The sequence below is a fragment of the Callorhinchus milii genome, unplaced genomic scaffold (assembly GCF_018977255.1).
Source record: "Callorhinchus milii isolate IMCB2004 unplaced genomic scaffold, IMCB_Cmil_1.0 Scaffold3, whole genome shotgun sequence".
In the NCBI taxonomy this organism is placed as follows: Eukaryota; Metazoa; Chordata; class Chondrichthyes; order Chimaeriformes; family Callorhinchidae; genus Callorhinchus; species Callorhinchus milii.
This window is the reverse complement of record NW_024704744.1, coordinates 22,472,847-22,497,315: the sequence shown is the minus strand read 5'-3', so window position 1 is coordinate 22,497,315 and position 24,469 is coordinate 22,472,847. Positions and strand designations below refer to the sequence as shown.

The 24,469-nt window shown below is 40.7% G+C and overlaps 1 protein-coding gene across 1 annotated transcript in view; it reads right to left on the bottom strand.

The window, feature by feature from the left end:
• The window catches only part of otofa (otoferlin a), a 186,307-nt gene that overhangs the window by 129,217 nt on the left and 32,621 nt on the right, over positions 1–24,469 (bottom strand). Inside the window, 1 exon segment of the mRNA XM_042333019.1 lies at positions 17,234–17,322. Within this exon segment, the coding sequence (XP_042188953.1) occupies positions 17,234–17,322 (89 nt within the window).

Below are 24,469 nucleotides of genomic sequence, written 5' to 3'. Positions count from 1 at the left end.
CACGTCTCGTGCCTCGCTCGCCCCACTATTGGCGGGCGTGCCTTCTGTCACTCTGCCCCCACCCTCTGGAACTCCATCCCGCAGTCCTTCCGCCCTGCCCCCTCCCTTGCCACCTTCAAGACCCATCTCAAGACCCTCCAATTCAACCGTGCATTTGTTCTCCCTATTCCCCTCCTGCCTTCCACCCTCCCCGACTCCATCTCGGGTCTGGAATTCTGTCTGCCAGCGCCTTGGGACGTCCTCCCGATGTGAAATGTAATTTTGTTGTTATTGTATTGGAATTCTTTTCTCACATCCCCCCGCCCCCACCCAAATAGATAGATAGATAGATAGATAGATAGATAGATAGATAGATAGATAGATAGATAGATAGATAGATAGATAGATAGATAGATAGATAGATAGATAGATAGATAGATAGATAGAAAGAAAGAAATGGTGAACAAATGCTCAGTTGCTACGCAACAAATTATTTAACTACTTGCATTTGCACTGTGATCAATAAACTGCAAAGCACTTTTGATTGTCCTCAATGTTCAATACAGTGTAGAAAGTATTAGCATTGTTCATTTTTCAAACTATTTTGGTAGTTAGTAACAAATTATTGTTCAATCCCCAAATATACCATCACTGTAAAACAAACCAGAATGGATTCAAATTCTGAAAGTTACTGTCCGCATCTGCAAACCTGTGTACAGTGAAACCAATTATTTCTTAGATTCAGGACAATTGACAGGACAACACAAAGACAGCAACAACTGAATGAAGTAAAACACTGTACTTGTAACCTGGTTTTAGATAATTTAGGCTGAAACATTTAGGCTTGCCCCTTCCTATCTCTGTGACCTGCTGATCTCATATCAACATGTCCGTTCCCTCTGTTCCGCAGACTCTGGCCTGCTCCACGTTCCCCGCCCGGCCCACCCCACCATCAGAGGCCAGGCCTTCAGCCTTCCTACCCCCACCCTATAGAATACCATACCACATTCCCTTTCGCTCGCTCCCTCCCTTGCCTCCTTCAAAGCGCGTCTCAAAACCTTCCTCTTCGACCAAGCCTTCGGCAACCCTTCTACCCTCCCTGCCCTCCACTCTTCCCGATCCTGACTCCCAGGTCGAGTCTAAATTCCTGACAGTCCAGTGCCTTGGGACATCCTCCCGAGTGAAAGACACTATACAAATGTAATTTTGGATTGCATTGTATAAATGCAAGTTGTTGTTGTTGAGTATAAGATCAAAGGCCATACACCATTATGTAAACTCCATTGTGCTGCAGTTAGCTGCAAGTTGGACATTTCACATTTTAGTCTCATAAACTCAGACTTGAAGTCTAAGGTCCCTTCCACCCTTTGACAAAACCCATTGGTCTTAGTTTGGTAAATACCCTGAAGTGAGGCTACGACTGATGGTGATTACGAGTAGGTTTCACGAATGTTGCTAGTAATTGGTAGGGTCTCTGAAGGACAGGGTAAAATAATGGGAGCTGAATCAGGGAATATGAGAGAAGCCACAAATCACAGCCTATTTTCTATTTTGATAACTGCAGAAGAGATAAGTGCAGCTAAAGATTGGCCTTACATCTTATTTGACAGTTAGAATTTCTTTCTGAACGCAGAATTTCAACTCTGCTTGTTTAAATTGTTTGCCCAGGGAAAAAGTGAAGACAGATCGATTTTGACAATTTCAAGAGTGAATTAAAAAGGCTTGTGATGGAGTTAGGGACTGTGGCTATGAAAGATACAGCAGAAAAGCATTTAGAAACGTAGCACTGCTATGAAAGATTACAATGCTCTTTTCCTGTCATGTACATATCTTTGTTCCAAAAGCTGTGTCATCATACAACTAGACTGTGGCATCTGAAAACGTAAAACCTTCCTGCTTCTCCAAGACAAAGCCAACATTTTTTAACCACAATCAACTCTGTAAGTGTGCCGTATTTCCAGCTTCTTATTGAAGAATTCCAATTCCATAGAAACTGTCCTTCGGATGTAGCATTGAAGATCTCATGGCACTATTTGGAAAGAGAGGGAGTTTAACCCAGGATCTTCACCAATAATCCATCCCAAATAAAATTGGTCATTCATTTCATAGCTGTTTGTGGGACATTGCTTTGTGCCAACTGGCTGATCTGTTGGTTATGATTTTGGGAATGTGTTCAAAATCAAAGTAACAACAGTGAAACAGTAAATAAAGTGCATTTTAATGTCAATTCCATAGAAAAACACATCAAATAAGAGGGTAACTGTAATATAACACAACATAATACTTGAAAGTAATCTCCATTTTTTGCAGTTTCCTTTAGTGCCAAACAATACAAAATTATATTTTGTCGTAATGTGAATTAACTCCATGGTTTTTGGGCTTCAACCATGTCATTCAACCAACATTCAATCATGTCATTTTTATTTCAACAACAATTTGCACTTATATAGTGCCCTCCGTGCAGAGTAGCGTCTCAGAGCGCTTAGTGTCACAGTGATGATTCTTAACTATTAATTTACATCTCAAGTCTCCAGCAGTTAGATTACTCACTTACTGAAAGGTAAAGGGAAACAGAGTGATGCTTCTGGCCACTCCTTTTGTCCCAAAAATGGTAGAATTGAAGATGGACTATATAGAACACTGGCTTTTCAGGTTCCCTACAGGATACACTTTTATTTAAACATTATCTTTAATTAAAACAAACGTTTTAAAAAAATGGATGAGAAACACATGACGAATATTTCTTGGCATCAGCTGGGTATCTAACACATGCGGAAACCCATCACCATGCTTCAGAGTATCCAAACCAAACTGAGATTTCCCTGCATCCCACCCACACATGAAAATCCCAACGATAGATTGTTGGAATGGAATGCGCATTCTCTCCCTGGATGGATACATCTTGCTTACCTACCTCCAGAAAGTATTTGGCGCAGGTTGCCAAGAGCGAAGGCTTAGAGACCCCACAGTGTGCATTGGGGTACTGCTGGAGTCTAGCCAGCTAAAACCGCACAGCTTGCCATTGATATAATAATCATAATAATACTCCTTTCATTTGATCTAGCACCGTATCATCTCGATGAGACGTCTCAAAGGGCTTCACAGAATATATTGTAAAGTGAATTGATTGTATCCCGGTTACCTGCGGGGTACCCCAAGGATCCATCCTTGGCCCCCTCCTCTTTCTGATCTACATGCTCCTTCTTGGGGATGTCATCCGCAGACTTGGGGTACATTTCCACATGTAAGCGGACGACACCCAACTCTATTTTTCCACCTCTCTTTGCGACCCCCAGTCCCCTTAAAACTCTCCGAACCTGTATGTAACCTAGGTATTAGGTTCGACCGCCAATTATTCTTCCTCCCCCACATCCGGTCCCTCACCAGCACTGCCTTCTTCCACCTCTGACGCATCGCCCGCCTCCGCCAATATCTCTATCCGAAAGCTGCTGAAACCCTAGTCCATGCCTTTGTCACCTCTCGGCTGGACTATTCCAACGTCCTCCTCGCCGGTCTCCCATCCACTACCATCCATAATATTCAGATCATTCAAAACTCTGCCGCCCGCATTCTCACCCGCACCAAACTCCGCTCCCCGATCACCCCAGTCCTTGCCAGACTGCACTGGCTGCCTATCCCAGAGAGGATCGACTTCAAGGTCCTCACCCTGGTATTCAAATCCCTCCACTCCTCTGCATCCCCCTACCTCTCTGACCTCCTCTCTCCTCAAAACAGTACCTGTTGCCTTCATTCCTCGGGTCTGGCCTCCTCCTCATCTCCGAGTACTCCGCTCCACCCTCGGTAGCCGTGCCTTCAGCCACTATGCCCTGAGGCTCTGGAATTCCCTTACTCACTCCCTTCACCTCGCCCCCTCTCTTCCTATTTTCAGGTCCCTACGGAAGACCTTTCTTTTTGACCGCGTCTTTGGTCACCTTCCTCCCCCTCCCCCTGGCTCAGCCCCGGGATTCCTTACTGTGAAGCGCTCTGAGACATCGTCCGGCGTGGAGGGCACTATATAAATCCAAGTTCTTGTTGTTGTATATTTTGTGGGCAAAACATGGTAGGCAATTATACACAGCAGTTTCCCACAAACAGTGAGTAACCAAATTATTATCTTTTTAAAAAAAATTGAATAGCGATCCGAAATTTGACTAACAACCGGGGTTGTATTTACTATTAGATAAACAGAGGCGTGTGGAGTAAGGAAACTTGCCTAAGATTTTGTCCTGACAAAATTAATTTCTAACTTGTTAATTTCTAACTTGGTTTCTATAGACAAATGTATTTTGTTCCTTTGCAGTAATATTTCTATCTGTACATTAAGTACTTTGACTTTCCCTGTATTTCCTTAGCTATACTGCAGTCTGATCTTCAGGTGTGTGCTGTAGACTCAACATTTACACTTCACAACATTTTATGTTTATATATCATATTGTACAGTCTCTTAAGAAGTTTACAGAAAGACAAATAGACAGCCATTGTCTTTGCCACTTTTCAGCATTTTACTCTTTCTGTTTATCCATTTATGACAATTATTCCTCCTTCAGTCTTTCTTTTTCATCTTTCTCAATTGTTCAATACTCTTTCCATGCTCCACTTAGGGGTTCTTTTTGCCTCAGTACTCTTTTCCTCTACTGTTAACATTTTTTCTGCTGCACTTTGCTTGGCTCCTTATAGTTATAGTTCAGTGATAAGAATTTTGAGAGCACACACATCCGTCTGGTAAGTTTTCCCGCTACTTGTCCAGCTTTTGAAGTAGGATTGGTATTTCAAACATTGCCCATATCTATTGGCGCTTTGACTACAAAAAATGGTCCTGCAATGCTTCACTGAAGCTTCTCTGCCAGCATGCTTTCTAAATAAATTGTCAGGCAGTCCTTTGTACAAGGCTTTGGGGCTAGGGAGGAGAAACGAAAATATACATTATCTTGAAAGTTTTTTTTAATAACTTTTCTCACAGTCCTTTAGAGTCTTTCATTAGATAACATTTTTGTCAGTTTTTTTTTGCTGAACTTCATATTTTAGAATTCAAACTTTCTTTTATTTTCAGAGTAAGGCCAAAAAATGCAGTTCTATATTAATTTGAGAATGTGAATTTCTTTTTTGCAGATTGAACGTGGCACCTAGCATATGATGGTGGGGCACCATATAGGGAGCTAGATAAATACCTAAAAAGGAGTCAACTGCAAGGGTATGAGAAAAGGACAGGTAAATGGGACTGAAACGATTGCTCTTAAAAAAACAGCTAAGACAGAATGGGCCATATGGTCTTCTTCTGTACTGTAAATTTCTATGGTTCTTATGGTTATATATCTCACAGGTCCAGAGTAAATATTAATTGCCACAAGCAAAGCCTTTTACATCAGGATCAAACTTTGGAAAAACGTGCATATTTCAAAACTTCTTTTAAATAAAAAATAGACCAATACTTTTCTGCAGACAGAAAGCTAACAATGTTTTCAGATATGTTTTCATTGGCCCAGTAATTTAATTTTGCAGTATTTCTTAATAAGAAATCTTATTTCTTAATAAGAAATGTTTGATGATCAAATTTCTAAAATCTTCAATAATTTAGAAATGTGATCATTACATATTTCTTATGAACAAATACCATAAAGTAGATTGAGTTATTTGATTTAAAAAGCGAGCGGAAGTTAATTGCCTCTTTGTGCACTGCATTTCTTGACCTGGGCTTGTTCTGCAGATCTGCAGCCTAAATATCTGCAGTCACTATACTTTCACTAATTCAGTTTAGACATGAGAGATATAATAATAATCCTTCCATTTATTAATATAAATGCAAATGCAAGGATTATTATATACACCATTTTGCACTTTGTCGAATGCCTCAAAGCATTCCACAGGATTTACTGTGGAGTATAGTGACTATACAATTTGAAGGTAAATGTCGCAGCCAATTTGTGCACAGAAATGTCCCACAAACAGCTGTGAAGTGAATGATCAATTTTATCTGGGGGATTGTTGGCCAGAACACTGGGAGAAATACTTTCTTTTTTTCAACAGAATAATGAAATCTTTAACAACCAACTTAATGGACTGATGGGACCTAGATGTAACGTCTTTTTCAAAAGACAGCACCTCCAACAATGAAACACACTCCCAGGGTGTGAATGTCAGCCTGGACTGAGTTCAAAATCTCAAAGATGTTTTTGTTGGTGAAGGCGATACTCTTTCAGTCAATATGGAAATTGCTGTATACACACTGAGTTTCTCAAAATAGGTAAGCAGGGTACATTCCTCTGGGGAAATACTGCACATTCCATTCTAGCTACGGGAATTTCCATGTGTAGGTGGCATGCAGGAACTCTCAGTCTGATTCAGATGCTCATAAATATAGTGCTGGGTTTCCACATGTACCAGCGACCAAAAGAAATATGATGAACCATGACAGTACCATCAGACATGTTTGGGAATAGACATTGGCAGATAAAGTAATTTTGGTCCCTCTGGGTTAGTACTGTTCCACAGAACAAAATACTATGTTCACGACTTTCACAGAAGTTATTATTATTATGTTACACTATTTTCCTATTAAGAGATCTTTAATAAGCGTAATAATTCAATAACTAACCCAGATGTGTTATTTTAAGGATGCAAGTCGCAAAGTTAATGTATAAACATTATAGCTAGAGTTTGTCCAAATAGTTGTCTGTACCAATCCCAGATACAATCCCTACACAACTGATGGTACTGTTAAGGTTCATCATATTTCTTTTGGTCACTGGTACATGTGGTACATGTGGAAACCCAATTGGAATGGCAGATTTTCAGTAGTAGATGTTTACATCTCTGCATACCAATCAAGACATGTGCGTGTATATATATATATATATGTGCGTACATTACAAACTAGGCAACAACTTACAGTAACTATTATCCCAAGCCTCTGAATTGTCTCAGCACCTATTGGATCGACATTTTAATCTGTGTAACAAAATGACCTCCACAGGGCAACCGGTTATATGCCTACCACCTTGATGATCTTCAGGTCAAGTAATTCTGAATCTCACACACACTTTGGAGGTGATCATGATCTGTTTGCTCGTTGTTTTCATTGTGCAATTGTGTCCTTGTGCATGACAACCAACTCTATCTCTCTGCCTCCACCCTTGACTCCAAGATCACTGCTATCTGTCAGACATCAAGTTCTGAATAAGAGCTAACTTTCTACAGTTGAATGTCAGCACCTCCACATCTCAGGCACACAGGATACACACTCCACCTCACTGAGCCAGTCCAGAACCTTGGTGTCTCGTTTGACTCTCAACTGTCCTTTCTCCCCCACATCTGTGCCATGATCCACTCTGCCTTCCCCTACTTCTGCAACATCACCCTCAGGCCACCGAAAGCCTCATTCATGCGTTCATCACATCTAGGCTCTATCATGCCAATTCCCTGCTTATCGGCTTTCCTAACTCTTCTTTCCACAAGCAGCAGATCACTGAGAACTCTGCAGCTCATGTCCTCTCCCGCACCAGGCTCCGTGACCCAATCACCCCCACCCTTCACCAGCTCCACTGGTTCCCTATCCCGCAGATGATAGAGTTCAAAATCCTCATCCTCACCTTCAAGTCCCGCCACAGCCTTGCCCCTTCCTACCTCTGTGACCTGCAAACCCCATAATAATCTGTCCGCTCCCTCTGCTGAGCAGGCTCCGGACTGCTCCACGTTCCCCGCCCGGCCCGCTCCACCATTGGTGGTCAAGCCTTCAGCCTCTTGCGTCCCCACCTGTTTTGGAATTCCATCCCATATTCCATTCGCCTCGCTCCCTCCCTTGCCCCCTTCAAGGCACATATCAAGATCCTCCTCTTTTACCGTGCCATCAACCACCCTCCTACCCTCTCTGCTCTGCACCCTCCCTTATCCCCCCAGCTCGGGTCCAATCCCTGATTGTCCAGCTCTTTGGGATGTCCTCCTGACGCGAAAAGTGCTATACAAATGTAATTTTGTATTGTATCGCATTTATTATGGTACTCGCCATGTAACTAAAGGGAGGCCCGACTATGCATATCAATCGATGTAATATGTGTTTGCTTGTGTCTCCCCATAAAGGGGGAAACAGCAGTCCTGCTGTAGATATGGTATGGTAGAACGGGGACTAGCCCCCCCCCACACTGTGTAACTGCTCCCTGTAGATAAAGCTCAGCAGAATCCAAGAGGCGATACCTGTGGAGTGGGTTGAGGCCTCCTCAATGTATATATTGTATTAATCATATTGTGTGTTGTATTGGATCGGGAACTTTTCACGCGTGTGTGAATGTTTATTTTATTTGTACTGTACCTTCAATAAATATTTTGTTTTAAAAACAATCATAGTTCGCCCATAAATATACGGTCAATTCACTTTACAGTTTATTCTGTGAAGCGCTTTGAGACGTCGAGAAGACATGAAAAGCTCCATATCAAATGCAAGGATTATTATTATTATTATTATTATAATGTGGAATCAGTTCATACTAATCTCACTGAAGTAATGGCACATTCATGAGCAGTTCTGAGTCTCACACATACATATTGAACATTTAATCACCATACGGACATACACACATATCCACTCAAGCAATGTCTCATATTCACACAGTTGCTCTGTCCCATAAAACACACTATCATTCCTCTTTACAGTATATCATGTGAAGCCCTTTCGGGCGTCTCCCCAACATGAAAGGTGCTAATCCAAATGTAAGGATTATCATTATTAAACTGCCACATATTAGACCACAACTATGAACTGACCAAGTGACAAGTACTAACTAATTTATGGATAATATATTGGATTAAATATGGCCTTCAATTCACTTCCCGTCCAAAGGGAGGTTTAGCAAATATCTTCAAAGATGCAAATAGGACTGAACAGCCTGCAGAAAGTAGAGAACAGTTTTCAACAAATATTTCACAAGATTTGCTATTATTTTGTGTTACATAATTATGATAAAGAAAGAATAAGAGTATAATAATCCTTGCACTTGATATAGCGCCTTATCAAGTCTTTGAGATGTCTCAAAGCGCTTCACAAAATATACTGTAAAGTGAATAGACTGTAGGCAAAACGTGGCAACCAATTGCATACAGCAGTGTCCCACAAACAGCCATGGATTGAGTGACCAATTTATTATTTTGTTCATTTTTTTTTGATGGGATTATTACCCCTGAAAAGCGATCTGCCAATCGACTAACAATCGGGTTCCTACATACTCGTCGGTAAAAAGAGGCATGTGGAGTAATGAAACTTGCCCAATGTTTTATCCTGCCTGGGAATCGAACCCAAGTCCTCTCGTTTGCGAAGTGAATGCTCGAACCTTTGGATGGGAAGTGAATCGAAGGCTATTTTTAATCCAAGAAGCATGAGTGATAAACAGACTGGGCTCCCCAAGTTGTTAGTCAGTGAAACTGGGCTGTGCTGAGTTAGCTAATCTCATCTGGGGCAGTGGTAAAGCTCTAATTGACTGTTCGCATCATAATACTAAGAAATAGTAAAATAAGACAAGGTGCCTTGCTCCTTATTGCTGTCCAGTGACCCCTGCTGTAATGTTCGTGTGTATGTATAGAATATACATATATATATACACACATGTATGTTTTTTATATATATTACATACCTACATTGTGTGAAAACAGGATTGAACTTGGATTTTCTCCATGTTCATACTCAGGGTCCACGCTAACATGTGGAGAATATGGTTCCAAGACTAATGGGGCTGTTCCTCAGCGATAGTCAGGGCAAAACAAAACTTCAATAGTGCCAGTTATAATTATCATACAAATTCTGTCTCCAGTACCCTCTAAAGTACGCCAAGTAGTGCCTACATAATAATTAATAATTCTCGCGTTTGATATAGTGTTTTAATCACATTGTTGAAACATCTTAAACATTTGTAGGCAAACCCGGCAGCTAATTTGCACATAACATTGTCTCACAAACAGCATGAAACTGAATCTCTGTCCCCATTCCCCGTGCCCTCAACTTTGGCACAATGGTGTGATCTAAAACCCGGTTTCAGTTTTTGCATTCCCATCTTGGACACCACTAAGCAGATTCCATTTCTCTTTCAATTCCAGAGGGAGCATTTGAGCTGCTTCACAAGCTACCAAATGAATTAAATTCGGATCTGTTCTAGCTCCACTGGAACTCCAATTGCCAGGATTAGGAGCAGCACTTATTGGAAAGCAAAGATACATTTAGGCCCAATGACTATAATAATTCTAGCCCAATTATTCCAATGACTGCTTGTCAGACTCCCCAGCTTCTCCCTTCAAAAGCTGCAGACTATCCAGAACTCTGCAGCCTGTGTCCTCTCCCTCATATTTTAAAAAATGTAAAAAGTTACAAAAGAAAGGACATGAAGTCTCACATCTCAAATTGCCAGTGCTGACAGTTCAGGATAAAGCAATCGTCAAAGTGAAGAAAACCCTGTGTTTCTAAAATGTCTGTTTAGATAATAACAATCCTTGCATTTGATATAGCCTCTTTCATATTAGACAGATGTCTCAAAGTGATTCACAGCATTTACTGTAAAGTTCAATGCCACGAATGTGACATCCAATTTGCGCACAGCATGTCCCACAAACAGCCATGATATAAATGTCACATTTTATTGGGGGATTGTTGACCAGAACACTGGGAGACATTCCCATCTCTTTCACATGGTGCCATGAGATCTTTAACATCCATGATCAGGCAGATGGGACCTCTGTTTAATGTAGGACATCACCTCCTACAATACAGCACACTCCCAGCACTGTATTGGAATGTCAGCCCAGACTGTAAGTTTAAAGTCCCAACTTGGGGCTTGAACCTACAACCTGACGACACAGAGCCGAGATTGCCACCAACTGAGCTGGGCTGGTACCTATTAATGGTAATAAGATAAAATGATAAAATGCAAGCGAGAGACCTGGGTTCAATTCCCGGCAGGGCAGAATGTTGGGCAACATTTTGCCCTAAGGGTTAAAGTTGGGTCCTTTCCTTACGCCTCTGTTTACCTGGCAGTAAGTAGGAACCCAGTTGTTAGTCGATTGGCAGGTGGCTTTTCCGGGGGTAATAACTCCTTCAAAAAAAATTGGTCACTTCAATCTATGACTGTTTGTGGGGCACTGCTATGCGCAATTGGCTGCTGCATTTCGCCCACAAAATATACAGTCAATTCACTTAACAGTATATTCTGTGAAGTGCCTTGAGACGCCTCAAAGGTGTCATAATGCGCTATATTAAATGCAAGGATTATTATTAAGATATCAGAATAATAAAAATACAATATATTATTGATTATAAGTATTCCTCTGGATTTTGACCTGATTAAAAGCACTTGGCTGCAGCTCCTGTTTTAATCACCTTTCAGCTCCCAGCCCAGCGTAAACCACTGGCAAGATCTATCAATAACCTACAAGTAATAATTGTTATTCAAAGCTACCATTGTGATTCAGGGTAGAGCCAAATCCATCAATATTTGTTATATTTCCAGCCATTTACCTTAAGAAAACACTTGGTTGAATCCCTGTGTTCACACTCTATTTGAATCTGAAAGAACTAGCTTTGACTGAAAAACAACACAACAATTTACATGTCTATATACCTGTCATGTCGGGGGGGATATCTGAAAGTGCATCACACAGCTGATTGGAGGGGGAGTGGGGGGGAGAATGAGGGGAGCTGTGAAAGGGGAGGGGGTGGGGAGTAATGTGGCTGAAAGCACAGTCGAAAGTCTTAAGGTGAATTTTAAAGTCAGAGAGGGAGAGGAAGCCTCTATCAGAAGCCTACATTATTGGATACATAAAATGAAGTAACTATATGCAGTGATTAGAGAATTCAATGATTTCTGTTAAATACTATAATTTGAAATGTTTATCAAAGATGAGTGTCTCAGCTGGCACAATTCCATTTTACCAAGAAGTTACTTGTCACTGCATCAACTAGATTTTGCCAGTCCAATTTTTTTTTGAAATATCGGTCATCTGAATTAATGAGATAAAGACTAGACGACTTAATGCAAACATCGGTCAGTGTGCAACGTGATTATAGGCCAGTTATGGAAGGGAATGGAAGAGCAAACCTACATTTTCAAAGGAATTTTGCTTTTAGGCAACAACAAGGTTGCATCTGAAGTGGCCTTAAAAATGGGGTATAAAATATAATGTTCGCAAGTCAAATCTGTTGCATTAATTGCAATTTTCCTGTTAGTTAATATAAATGTTTGAGGTTCCAAACTAGCGATAGTGCATTCCAATCTGGCAAAAAGAGAGAAACTCAATGAGCAAAGTCCCATATCATTGTCCCCTGATGATATGGGATCAGACTTCGCTGGCTTTGGATTCACAGTTCAATATACTCCAATCCGAAATTCACAACCAATTTCACAATTTAATGCAATCTGGTTTATGAATAATCCCTCTACATATGACTATAGCTGTTTTGCGGCGTATAGAAAAACTTCTGAATAATGAATGAAAGAAAAGATTAGCAAGGGTCATTACTCTAATTGTAGATTCCATTTTAATGTGAATCTGTTTGATAATACTCCAGTTGTATGACCCATAGTGAATGAGCCCAAACATCCATTAGACAGTTTCGTCCAGTAATTCTCTCACCCAGTGACTAGCACAAAGAGAGATCAGCCACAGAACTAATTAATCTCATGGTGACTGAAGCCTAAAAGAGAAAATGTTGACACATGGGATATAGGATTCAAACAAATTCAATATTTAAACCTTTGTCCATTCGATACCCTGAGCTGCTGGTGTCTGCTCTTCATTAAGATTACCAGTGCTTTTGCATTATTGATTACAGTTACCTTTAGTTTTCTTGCCAGAAAGTTAACCACTTCATAATTGCATTGCAAAGTGCAGGAAAAAAAGAAACCCCAACAATAGTGTTGCAACAGCAGACAGAAACAAGGACAGCTGCTCACTAGCTACTGAGTAAAACAGGCTTTTTTTTGAAAAAAGGTAATATGAAGTATCATTCCTGACTGGTTTGTCACTGTACCAGCCTGTCTTATTGGTGGAATATGATAGTACCCTTGTTAGACCAGATGACAAAGGACAACAGGTCACACTGAATGCCATTTAGAACTTGACTTTTTTGTTGCATAAAACATTTGCTATTTAAGAGCGTTGTTGGGTAGGATTCATTGAGGGTATGTGTGCGCCAAGTGATGGATATTTGTTTGAGGGTCATTGCTAGGAGGGAATTTACACCAATCTTTAGATTGGAATTACTCGATTTACCAGGATGTTACCATATTGTGGAGTCCTGCAGCTCAGTGGTTAGAGCACTCGCTTTGCAAGTGAGAGACCTGAGTTCAATTCCAGGCAGGTCAGTGCGAAACCTTGGGCAAGGTTCCTTACTCCACACGCCTAATAATAATCCCTCCAAAACCAAAAACAATAATAAGTTGGTCATTTTCAATCTACGACTGTTTGTGGGACATTGCTGTGTGCAATTGGCTGCTGCGTTCGCCCACAAATATACAGTCAATTCACTTTACAGTGTGTTCTGTGAAGCGCTTTGGGACGTCCTCCCGATGTGAAAAGCGCAATATCAAATGCAAGGATTATAATTATTATTATTATATGTTAAGGTTTAAACCAAGGTAACCGACTGTCTATTTAGGAGGATGTTAAAAAAATGCTTGACTCTATTTGAAAAGAGAAAGCTTTGGCCAACAACTCGTGAAATAAAAATGATATTTCACTGATTGTGGGACATTGCTGTGTACAAACTGGCTGCCATGTTTGCCTAAAATGCACAGTTACATTTTACAGTAATTTCCTGTTATATAAGCACTGTATCAAAACACAGAGATCAATGTTTTCGTCAGAATCAAATGAGGTTTTGAATTCAAACAGAAACTCATATTATAAATCTTATGATTTGGTCTAAAGAAAACATTTAATTCAAAGAAGGCCAGATTTTGCTTGCTTGGACAGTGTCTCATCATCTATGAAAGTGATACAAATAATAATAATACTCCTTTAGCACTCCGGGACTCTACACCGTGTGAAGGTCGCTATATAAATGCAAGTTGTTGTTACATTTCATATTGTGCCTTTCATATCAAATGGACGTCTCAAAAAGCTTCACAGGATTTATTTGAAGTGTCGGGACCATATGTGCAGTCAATTTGCCCACAACAATGTTCCACAAACAGCCATTAAGTAAATGACCAATCTTATCTGGGTTAGGACAGTAGGAGAAACTCCCTTCCATTTTTGAATAGACTCATGGGATCCTTAACAACCACTTAAATAAGCAGATGGGAATTTGATTTCACATCTCTTCTGAAGGATGGCACCTCGAACAGTGCATCATAACCTCAGTACTGTACTGAAATATCTGCTCAGACTATATGAGTTCAAAGTCCTGACATGAGGTTTGAATCCACAATCTTTTGACTCAGAGACAATTGCTACCAAGAGAGCCAGGTTGACACATGGGATAGAAATCTACTTCTTGCAGAGATGTCATATTAAGTTGCTGAGAGTGAAATGCAACAAGGAGCAGAAGGAAAGGGAAACAAGTTTGGTGTGTGTTTAAAATAGGAATTGAAATTTAACCTCCATTTGTTTTAAAAGGAAGAGGAATTTTTTTGTCAATAGGGGTGGTATAAAACCATGTTATAATGCAATAAGATATATTGCATTTTATACTGTATTATTGATGGAGCCATTCAGAGAGCAGTTTGTAATCAGAAATTGATGTGTCAAAATGGTATAGAGAGAGGCTGCTCTGTCACTGTAAAGTTTTGTATATGGATAAATAAATAATAGGTACAGGTAACCTATATACCGAGTATACCAAATTTATATAAACACCTGCCATTAGGAGTATGAAACAGACACGCTAGAAGGCAGCCACTAACACATTCCCTCTTATTATATGAATTTTAATGAAGAGTGACAACCAAAATGTTAACCTATTTTTGTCTTTCAGATTCTACTAAACTGCTGTGAATTTCTATTATTTTCTCCTGGTATCCTACCCAACAATCTCCGCAAAAAAGTGGCCATTCACTTCATGGACACTTCATGTCCATAACCACATTGAGTTATAAGTGAACTCAATAAATTACAACAACAAATTATATTTCTTTGGGCCTTTCATGTCAGGAGGACAACCAAAGGTGCTGGATAGTCAGGGATTTGGACCCGGGCAGCGGGTTGGGATCAGGAGGGGTGGAGGGCAGGGAGGGTAGGGTAAGAAGGTGACCGATAGCATGGTCGGAGAGGAGGGTCTTGAGAGAAGCCTTGAAAGGGGCGAGGGAGGGAGCAAGGCAAAGGGACTGTGGGATGGAGTTCCAAAGGGCGGGGGTAGAGAGGCTGAAAGCCCGAACCCGACGGTGGTGCGGGGGATGTGGATCAGGAGGGAGTGACAGGTCAATATGGAGTTAGCAGGTCTCAGAGATAGGAAGCAGCAAGGCTGTGGAGGGCTTTGAAGGTGAGCTCGAGGATTTTGAACTCTATCCTCTGGGGTATGGGGAGCCAGTGGAGCCGGGTGGGGATGGGGGTGATAGAGGCATGGAGCTTAGTGCAGGAGGGGATATGAGCTACTGAATTTTGACTGATCTGCAGCTTGTGGAGGGAAGCATTGGGAAGGCTGACAAATAGGGAGTTGGCATAGTTGAGCCTAGATGGAATGAATGCATGGATGAAACAACAACAACAAATTACACTTGTATAGCACCCTTCATGTCGGAAATACATCTCAGGTGCTGGACAATCAAGGGTTTTGGACCTGAGCTGGGAGTTGAGGTCAGAAAGGGAGGAGGGCAGGTGAAGGTTGAGGCGAAGGGATTGAGGGATAGAGTCCCAGAGTGTGGGGGCAGAGATGCTGAATGTCCAACCGCCAATGGTGGGGTGGGAAGTGAGGGGGACCTGAAGCAGGCCGGTGTCCGCCGAGCGGAGGGAATGGACAGGCTGCTATGAGATTATAGGGTTGGAGAGGTAGGAGAGAGCAAGACCATGGAGGGCCATGAAGGTAAGAACAAGGGTATTGTACTCGATTCTCTGAGGAATGGGGAGCCAGTGAAGCTGGGTAAGAAAGGGGGTGATAGGTTCTTGGAGCCTTGTGCAGGAGAGGATACGAGATTCAGAGTTCTGAATAAACTGCATCTTGTGGAGGGAAGAGTTGGAAAGTCCAGTGAGCAGGCAGTTGGCGTAGTCAAGCTGGGACATAATGAAAGCGTGGATCAGGGTCTCGGCGGTCTGCGGTGAGAGGCTGTTGCAGAGGAGGGAAATTTTGCGGAAGTGTGGAAAAGCGAAACGGGTTACGGCACGAATGTAGGGTTTGAAGGATAGCTGAGAGTCGAAAATTACACCGAGGTTTCAGATTGGCTTGGTCAGGTGAAGAGTGCAGCCATGAATGGTGATAGTGTCAGCAGCTGAGGTGAGGAGTTGCTGCCGGGTGCCAAGTAGGAGGGCCTCTGTCTTGCCTACATTGAGCTGGAGAAGGTTGGCTCTCATCCAGGACTTAATGTCAGACAGACAATTAGACAGGACATCAACGGTCTGGGAGTCGACGGTGGAGGAGGCGAGACAGTGTTGGGTGTCTTCCACATACATGTGGAAATTGACCCCATATCTGCAGATGACATCGCCGAGTGATGTCGAGAAAGGTGCTCGACAAGTGCAGGTTGCAAGTATGTTGCATGTGTGTCTATGCATGTTTCTGTTGCACTCTTTGCAATCTCATTCACCCTGTTCACTAGTTCTGATTGAACTTGGATATTACTCTAAGGCAGTCATCTACCCAATCATCAAATCCATTGGTCTGAATGACTTTGGACTGATCAGCATCAGAACATTCAAGAGTTCAAGGAGATGAGATTTTCTCTGCTGCTGAGCAGAGTGATGTAGACCATTATTGATCAGTGTAGACTATTATTTGTTAATGGTGCTAAATTGGGCAGAGTTTATTTTATAGGGATTAAACTGTTTTGCCGCTTGTTTTCACAAATCTAAATGAGAACCGATTGCCACTATAATTGCAAATCTCTTTGAGCAACACTAATTGTTACTATATTTCTATAAGCCAAGAATAGATTAACTCTCAGTTAGTTGACATATTCTAAATGTATTACCAAGATATTACAGTGGCTGGTGAGAAAGCCAACTGAACATTTGTCTCTTCATGAAAATCTACTTGGAAACAGAGCAGCGATTTTCACATAAATCAGAATACTGTAAGTAGCTCATCCAACTTTAAAAGCTGTGAATTAATTCAGGGCCATCACTCCCTCACCTGTTTGTAAAGACTTTACTGTAGTTGAAGACTTGAATCTCCAGCATCTCATTCCCATCAATGCTACTGGCAACAGGCCACCGAAAAGTCTGTAATTTGCAACAAAGAGAAGTTCAGTAAATGTAAAGTACTTCATATGGAAGTAAAACCATCTTGTCCATGTATAGTACGGAATCTAATAATAATAATAATAATAATAATCCTTGCATTTGATATAGCGCTTTTCACGTCGGGAGGACGTCCCAAAGCGCTTCACAGAACACACTGTAAAGTGAATTGACTGTATATTTGTGGGCGAACGTGGCAGCCAATTGCGCACAGCAATGTCCCACAAACAGTCGTAGATTGAAAATGACCAATTTATTATTGTTTTGTTTTTTGGAGGGATTATTATTAGGCTCTGTGTGGAGTAAGGAAACTTGCCCAAGGTTTCGCCCTCTGCCTGGAATTGAACTCGGGTCTCTCGCTTGCAAAGCGAGTGCTCTAACCACTGAGCTACAGGACTCCACTTTGCCAATCATTTCCCCTTTGTTACCTCCTGCCTAGACTTTTCAAACATACTTTTCACTGGCCTAGTTTGTTCCACCATCCAAAAGCACCAGGTAATCCAAACCTATGCCATCCACATTTAAAAACAGTTTTTGAGGGTCAGCTAGGTGTCTGACACAAGCTGAAACCCATCACCATGCTTAAGTGTATCAAACTACCAAAACCAAACTAAGAATTCCATGCCACCCACATCCTCGCCTACACTGAACTCCACATGCCCATCACCCCAGTCTTTGCCAGGCTCCACTGGCTCCTTGACTCCCAATGGATCGACTTCAAAGTGTTCATCCTAACCTATAAATCCCTTCACACCTAGCAACTTTGTCTCTCTCTTTGTGGTCTTCTAATCTACTTCTCTGCTTGCCTAACTTGGGCTTCCTGCGCATCCCCCACACTACTTACGCCATCATCGGTGCTCAAGCCTTTAGATTTTATGCCCCTAACCTATGGAACTGTAAACCCTTGTATTTCTGAAAATGGTTGTGATCAAAACTGCTTGTATAGCCACTGAGTGGCATTTTGACAATTTATTGTTTCTAAGCCATTAAAAGTTACTGATCCAAGTTCCACAATAATAACCCTTACATTTGATTTAGGACCTTATAACATCTTCAAAACGTCTCAAAGAGCTTCACAGAATATACTGTAAAGTGAGTTGATTGTGTATTTTGTGGGCGAAACATGGCAGCCAATTGCATACAGCAGTGTCCCACAAACAGTGAGTTTGTCTTTTGAGTGACCAAATTATTTTTAAAATTTATTTTGAAGGAATTATTACTCCCGGAAAGCTGATCCACCGATCGACTAACAACTGGGTTCCTATTTACTGCTAGGTAAACAGGTGTGTGGAAAAACAAAACTTGCCCAATGTTTCACCCTGCCAGGAATTGAACCCAGGTTTTCTCACTTGAGAAGCGAGTGCACTGAGCTACAGAACATCACAATGAAACAATGTTGTTGAATAAAACACAATCTAGAGGCTTTTAAACATCATGTTCGGCATTTGATTTATTCCATCCTCTCCTCTATTATTTCCAAACATTATATTAGGTCTTGAATTTTCACCTAGAATGCTCAATTAAAAAGTAATCTTTCCTCCTTAGCCTTTAAAAACCTAATTTAAGGAAAAAGTCTTCACGTTTCTCAATCATTGAAAATGAATAAATCCTTTGCAATCAAAACAAACAAAAGTCATGATAATCTTAATTCGTGAATGATAAAGAGAAATAAAAGGTTAGTGGATGTTGATCCCTGCCACAGATTCACCATGTTTGGATATAATTGCCCTTTGTGGTCAACCTCAGATGATATCATTGAGGCTGCTTGGGATGTTGGGAGAAGGAGAAGGGATTATCATTGCAAAGACTGAAGGGATACTGACCAAACTCAGTTGGTATTGAGTCAGATTGAAAAAGGTTGAGTGCTTAAAGTTTCAAAAATGTTGATTAAACAGTCCAAAAAGGATGATTTCAACACAAGCCATGACAGCAGTTACCGAATATAATAATAATCCTTGCATTTGATACAGCGCCTTATCGTGCCATTAAGACGTCTCAAAGGGCTTCACAGAATATACTGTGAAGTGAATTGTCTGTATATTTTGTGGGCGAAACGTGTGAGCCAATTACACACAATAGTATCCCACAAACAGTTGTGAATTGAATGTAGTGATGATTAAGGAACAGGACCATTTTTAATAATAATAATCCCTTCCCTTTGAACTATTTCTTTACACAGAGAGTAATAAACAGCCGCAATGGGCCAACAGGAAGGGTGGCTGACTTCAGAGCACTGGACATATTTAACAATTCGATACTATAATAGGAAGATGATGGGGTTAGTATTCTGGAAGGCGATATGATGTCGGTCAAATGATCTTCTTCATCTAAATGTTTTTTGAGTGTTTCTGTGAACACTGGTTTACTGTGAAAGCAACATACAGTATATACAACTTTGGCAACCAGGGGAATAGTATTCTGGTAAGAAAATACAGTCAAATATTTATTTTCAAAGAATCAATATAGTTGTAATCATATTCTATTACTATTGACTTTTGCACTTTTTTCTTTCAAGTTAACTGTGCACACGACTGTAAGGTAATGGAAAAGACCATTGGATTTCATCTGGCTGGTCTTAAAGTTATAAAAAATTGTTTCTCCCCATATAATTTGCTCATGTACTTCAAAACTATTATCACAAACACATATTTGTTATTGTTGGTTTGAGACTGATGAAATCTCAATAAGTCAGTGCGTTGTCTGGACAATGTAACATTATTTTTAAAGGCTACAATCAATAATCACAATGTTAGCCTTAACACAAATCACTGTACACTTTATTTCAGACAAACATAAACGTTTCAGCGTAGTGTCACCCCCCCCCACCCCACCACAAATAAACTTCAGGGGAAGATTTCAAATTCATTTGAGTCTTACCATTGTTGATCGATGGCCTTGGCATCTTGACCCCTTTCAATAGAAGCTCGATTTAGTGGCAGCAAAGATAGTAATAACAATAATAATCCGTGCATTTGATATAGCGCCTTATCACGTCTTCGAGACATCTCAAAGCGCTTTTATATATTGTAAAGTGAATTGACTGTATATTTTGTGGACGAAACGCAGCATTCAATTGTGCACAGTGCTGTCCCACAAACGGTTGTGGATTGAGTGACCAAATTATTATTATTTATTTATTTTCTAGGAGGGAACAGCAGAAGGGGAATAGTTTGTCACCATCCTGAAAACTCAACAATTGTCATCTTCAAATTAATAATAATAATCCTAAAATTAATAACAATAATATAGCACCTTATCACATCTCAAAGCGTTTCACAGAACGTTCTGTGAAGTGAATTGATTGTATATTTTCTGGGCGAAATGCCCCAAATTAACTTTTAATAGGAAAAGAAAAATAATTATACTCTAAAATAAGTTGATGAAGAGAGCGAGACAACAACAACAACATCAACAACAAATGACATTTACACAGCGCTTTTCACGTCGGGAGGACATCTCAAGGCGCTGGACAGTCAGAGATTTGGACCTGAGCTGGGGGTTGGGATCAGGAGGGGTGCAAGGCAGGGAGGATGGGAGTAGGAGGGTGACCGAAGGCACGGTTGAAGGGAGGGTCTTGAGACGGGTCTTATCAAATGCAAGGATTATTATTATTAATGAAGGAGGCAAGGGAGGAGGCGAGGCGGAGGGACTATGGGTTGGAGCTCCAGAGGGTGGGGCAGAGAGGCTGAAGGCCTCAAACAATAACAATTCTAGCAACATAGGAGGTCATTCAGCCTCTCAAACCTGTTCTGCCATTCTCCTACTTCACAGCTGATCTGTACCTCAACTCCAAATGTGGAGTGCTATAGTATAGTAGTTAGAGTGCTCGCCTTGCAAGCGAGAGACCTGAGTTTGATTCGATTCCCGGGCGGGACAGGATGAAACCTTAGGTAAGCTTCCTTACTCCACACACACACGCCTCTGTTTATCTAGCAGTAAGTAGGAACTCGTTTGTTAGTCAATTGGCAGATCGTTTTCCGAGATTAATAATCCCTCCAAAAACAAAATAATAATGTGGTCACTCAATCCATGACTGTTTGTGGGGCACTGCTGTGCACAATTGACTGCCGCATTTCGCCCACAAAATATACAGTCAATTCACTTTACAGTATGTTCTGTGAAGCTCTTTGAGATGTCTCGATGACGTGATATATCAAATGCAAGGATTATTATTATTATATTATAAAACAGATTTTCTACCACTAAGCAGATGTAGAATTGAAAGGCAGACCATGCTGGGTAGTATGCAGGATATATTTGTTTAATTCTGTTCTTTAATCCAAAAAAGATTTATCCTATGGGAAACTTGCAGGTTTAAATTCAAGATAAACATATTTTTATTTCCACCATCTGCAGTATTTTGCATTTTGTTTTAAACATATGTTTACATTGTTTTTATGGGGTAACTTTCACTATTCATTAAACTGTTTCACAAATAAGTTAAGGAATATTTTAAGCAATACTGCAAATATTTTCTCATTATTTCTATTGCATTCAGCATTTTTCAACAAAGCTTAATTCCCCTAAAATTGCATTTGATGCTTGGTACAAAGAATATGAAAGCATTTTAATAGCAGAATTCAATGCTGTTTAATTGCTTCAGTGGGAACGCAAAGGAATACAAATTATTTATTGCTTTCAGTTTCTACAGCAAACTGCTTTTAAATGACACAACCACCATTCCTGAAATGCATCTCTGCAAGTAAATACTGCATGTCGCCAAATCTGGGGTATTATTTATATTAGAGTGTAGTTATATTCTGAACTCAACATAAAATGTACCTGATAATTTAATAATTCCTGCTGTTGGAGCTCCATAACATGTGAAAATTGTTTCCCTCTTCTTGTAGAAGACAACATTTAAATTTCTGACAGGAATCACAAAAGACCACGAGAAAGCTTGAAGATATGCACACCAAACTCCTGTGCAAGTTTGAGGAGATTTTCATTGTTTTGCCAGGGCTCAGATTAGAAAATGCTGATTGGAAAATATGTAATGCACAATGAAGTTGCAGGGTGTGCATCCTGCCTCAGCCTGCCTTAGTTGGTAGAAGATTGTAGGTTCAAGTACACATGGAGACTTTGAGTTTATAGTCTAGGCTGACACTCTAATGCAGTATTTGGTCTGCATTGTCAGAGGACCCACATCGGGACTTGAACTTACATACTCTACGCTATCACTCCAATGCAGTCGTGGGGCGGTGTTGCATTGGCAGAGGTGCTGTCCTTAACTGGATGCAATGCTAAACTGAGAACCCATCTGCCTGTTCAGGTGAACTCAAAAAGTAAAGGGAGTTTCTCCTGATGTACTAGCCAACAATTCCCCAAATAAAATTAGTCATTTACTTTATAGCTGTTTGTGGGACACTGCCATAGGCAGATTGGCCTCCATGTTCATCCGAAAACACATACAACAACAACAACAACAAGATTCCATTTATAGAGTGCCTTTCACATCGGGAGGATGTCCCAAGGCGCTGGACAGTTGGGTCAGGACCCGAGCAGGGGGAAATGGTCAGGTGTGGGGAGGGAAGGGAGGGAGCGAGGAGGGGGTAGAGAGTCGAGAGGGGAGCTGAAGGCACGGTCAAAGAGAAAGGTCTTGAGACCGGCACTGCATAGTCACTGCACTTTACAGTAAATTGTGTGAAGAGCTTTAAAACATTTCGACAAATTGATAAGGTGCTATATCAGTTGCAAGGATTATTATTTTTATTATTTACTACTTGGTCCAATTACTTAACAACAGATATTTTCAAAGGCAGAAAACATGCACATGATCTGTGCGTATCCACTAAGATAATAGTGGTACTAGTGGATACTACAAGCTGGTTGGCATAACGTTACGTTTTGGGTTTATGTTGTCTAATATATCACTGGGAGTACAAGTGGGGCTCCTGTTGATTTATTGATTTCTTCATTGAGCAGTGTGAAACTGGCACATACTGTTGCTGAATTTGAAAGCAATAATGCAGTGGACTAGATCTACAGTAAAATGGACTGTTATATATATCACTTTCCTTGTAATCTGTTCTAAACTTCAAAGATCAAGCTTCGGGATTGAATTGTTCTCAAATTCCAGAAGCAAACAATCGTTCCTAAATGTAATGGAGCTTTGTTCATAGGAAGTGGAGTAAAGCTTGGAAATGTTTTAATGAAATGCTAATGAAATACGAAGGACATGCAGAAGGCTGAAGCTAGCTGAACGAAGAGAGCGGGTAGTGGTATGGGGTGTAAGCAAGTTGCAGAGGTATGAATACTAGGGTATGAATTGATATGTAAGTAAGTAGGAATATCTTGAAGTAAATAACATTGTATTCATATAGCTCCGTGTCATGTAGAATAACACCTTGGAATGCTTCACAAGTCGAAGATCAGATGTAAAGTAAGGGAGAAGGAAGAAGAGGAAGGGGGGGGTTACCATAAGTGCAATTGAAAAGGTAGGATTTTAGTTGGTATTTAAAGATAAGAGAGGGCATGAGCCAGAGGGGTAAAGGAGGGAGAGCCAGAGGTTAGCAGCATAGTAGCTGAAAGCTCCCCCACCGATAGTGATGTAATTAGGTAGGGGATGTGCAACAAACTCAAGTTAACTGATTAGTTGAGTAGGATAAAGTCAATCTGTTGGGAGTCAATGGAGGAATATATTGTAAGTGCATTCTTTCCAGGGTTATAAATTAATCCATATACAAATAGTGTCAAATTGTTGGACTCACAAAACTGAGTTGTAAAACACTATTCCATGAGTTTCTATTTTTGAAGCACCAGGGCTACTGTTGGTAGTTTCTGAGGATCATATAATAGGATGTTTGGGAATACACTGCTTCAATTACCTCCTCAATACAGCACTGTACTGCAACCAACTGATGGCATGTCACTTTGATATTTCGTTTTTACAGGGTTATAGGGCCTGAATCAAATGGCATTCTGCATGTTTCACAACACTGTGTAAATATCAAGTCATTCATTTTTGTTAAGGTCACTCTCACCAGGTCTGACCTGGAGTGAAGAACTCACTTTTTGATATGCATTTACAGCAGCACAATATACCTTCAATGACCTTTTGGTAAGGATTTTACAACAACCAACTTGCATTTATATAGTCCCCTTCACTTGGGTAACTTCTTCAATTCAA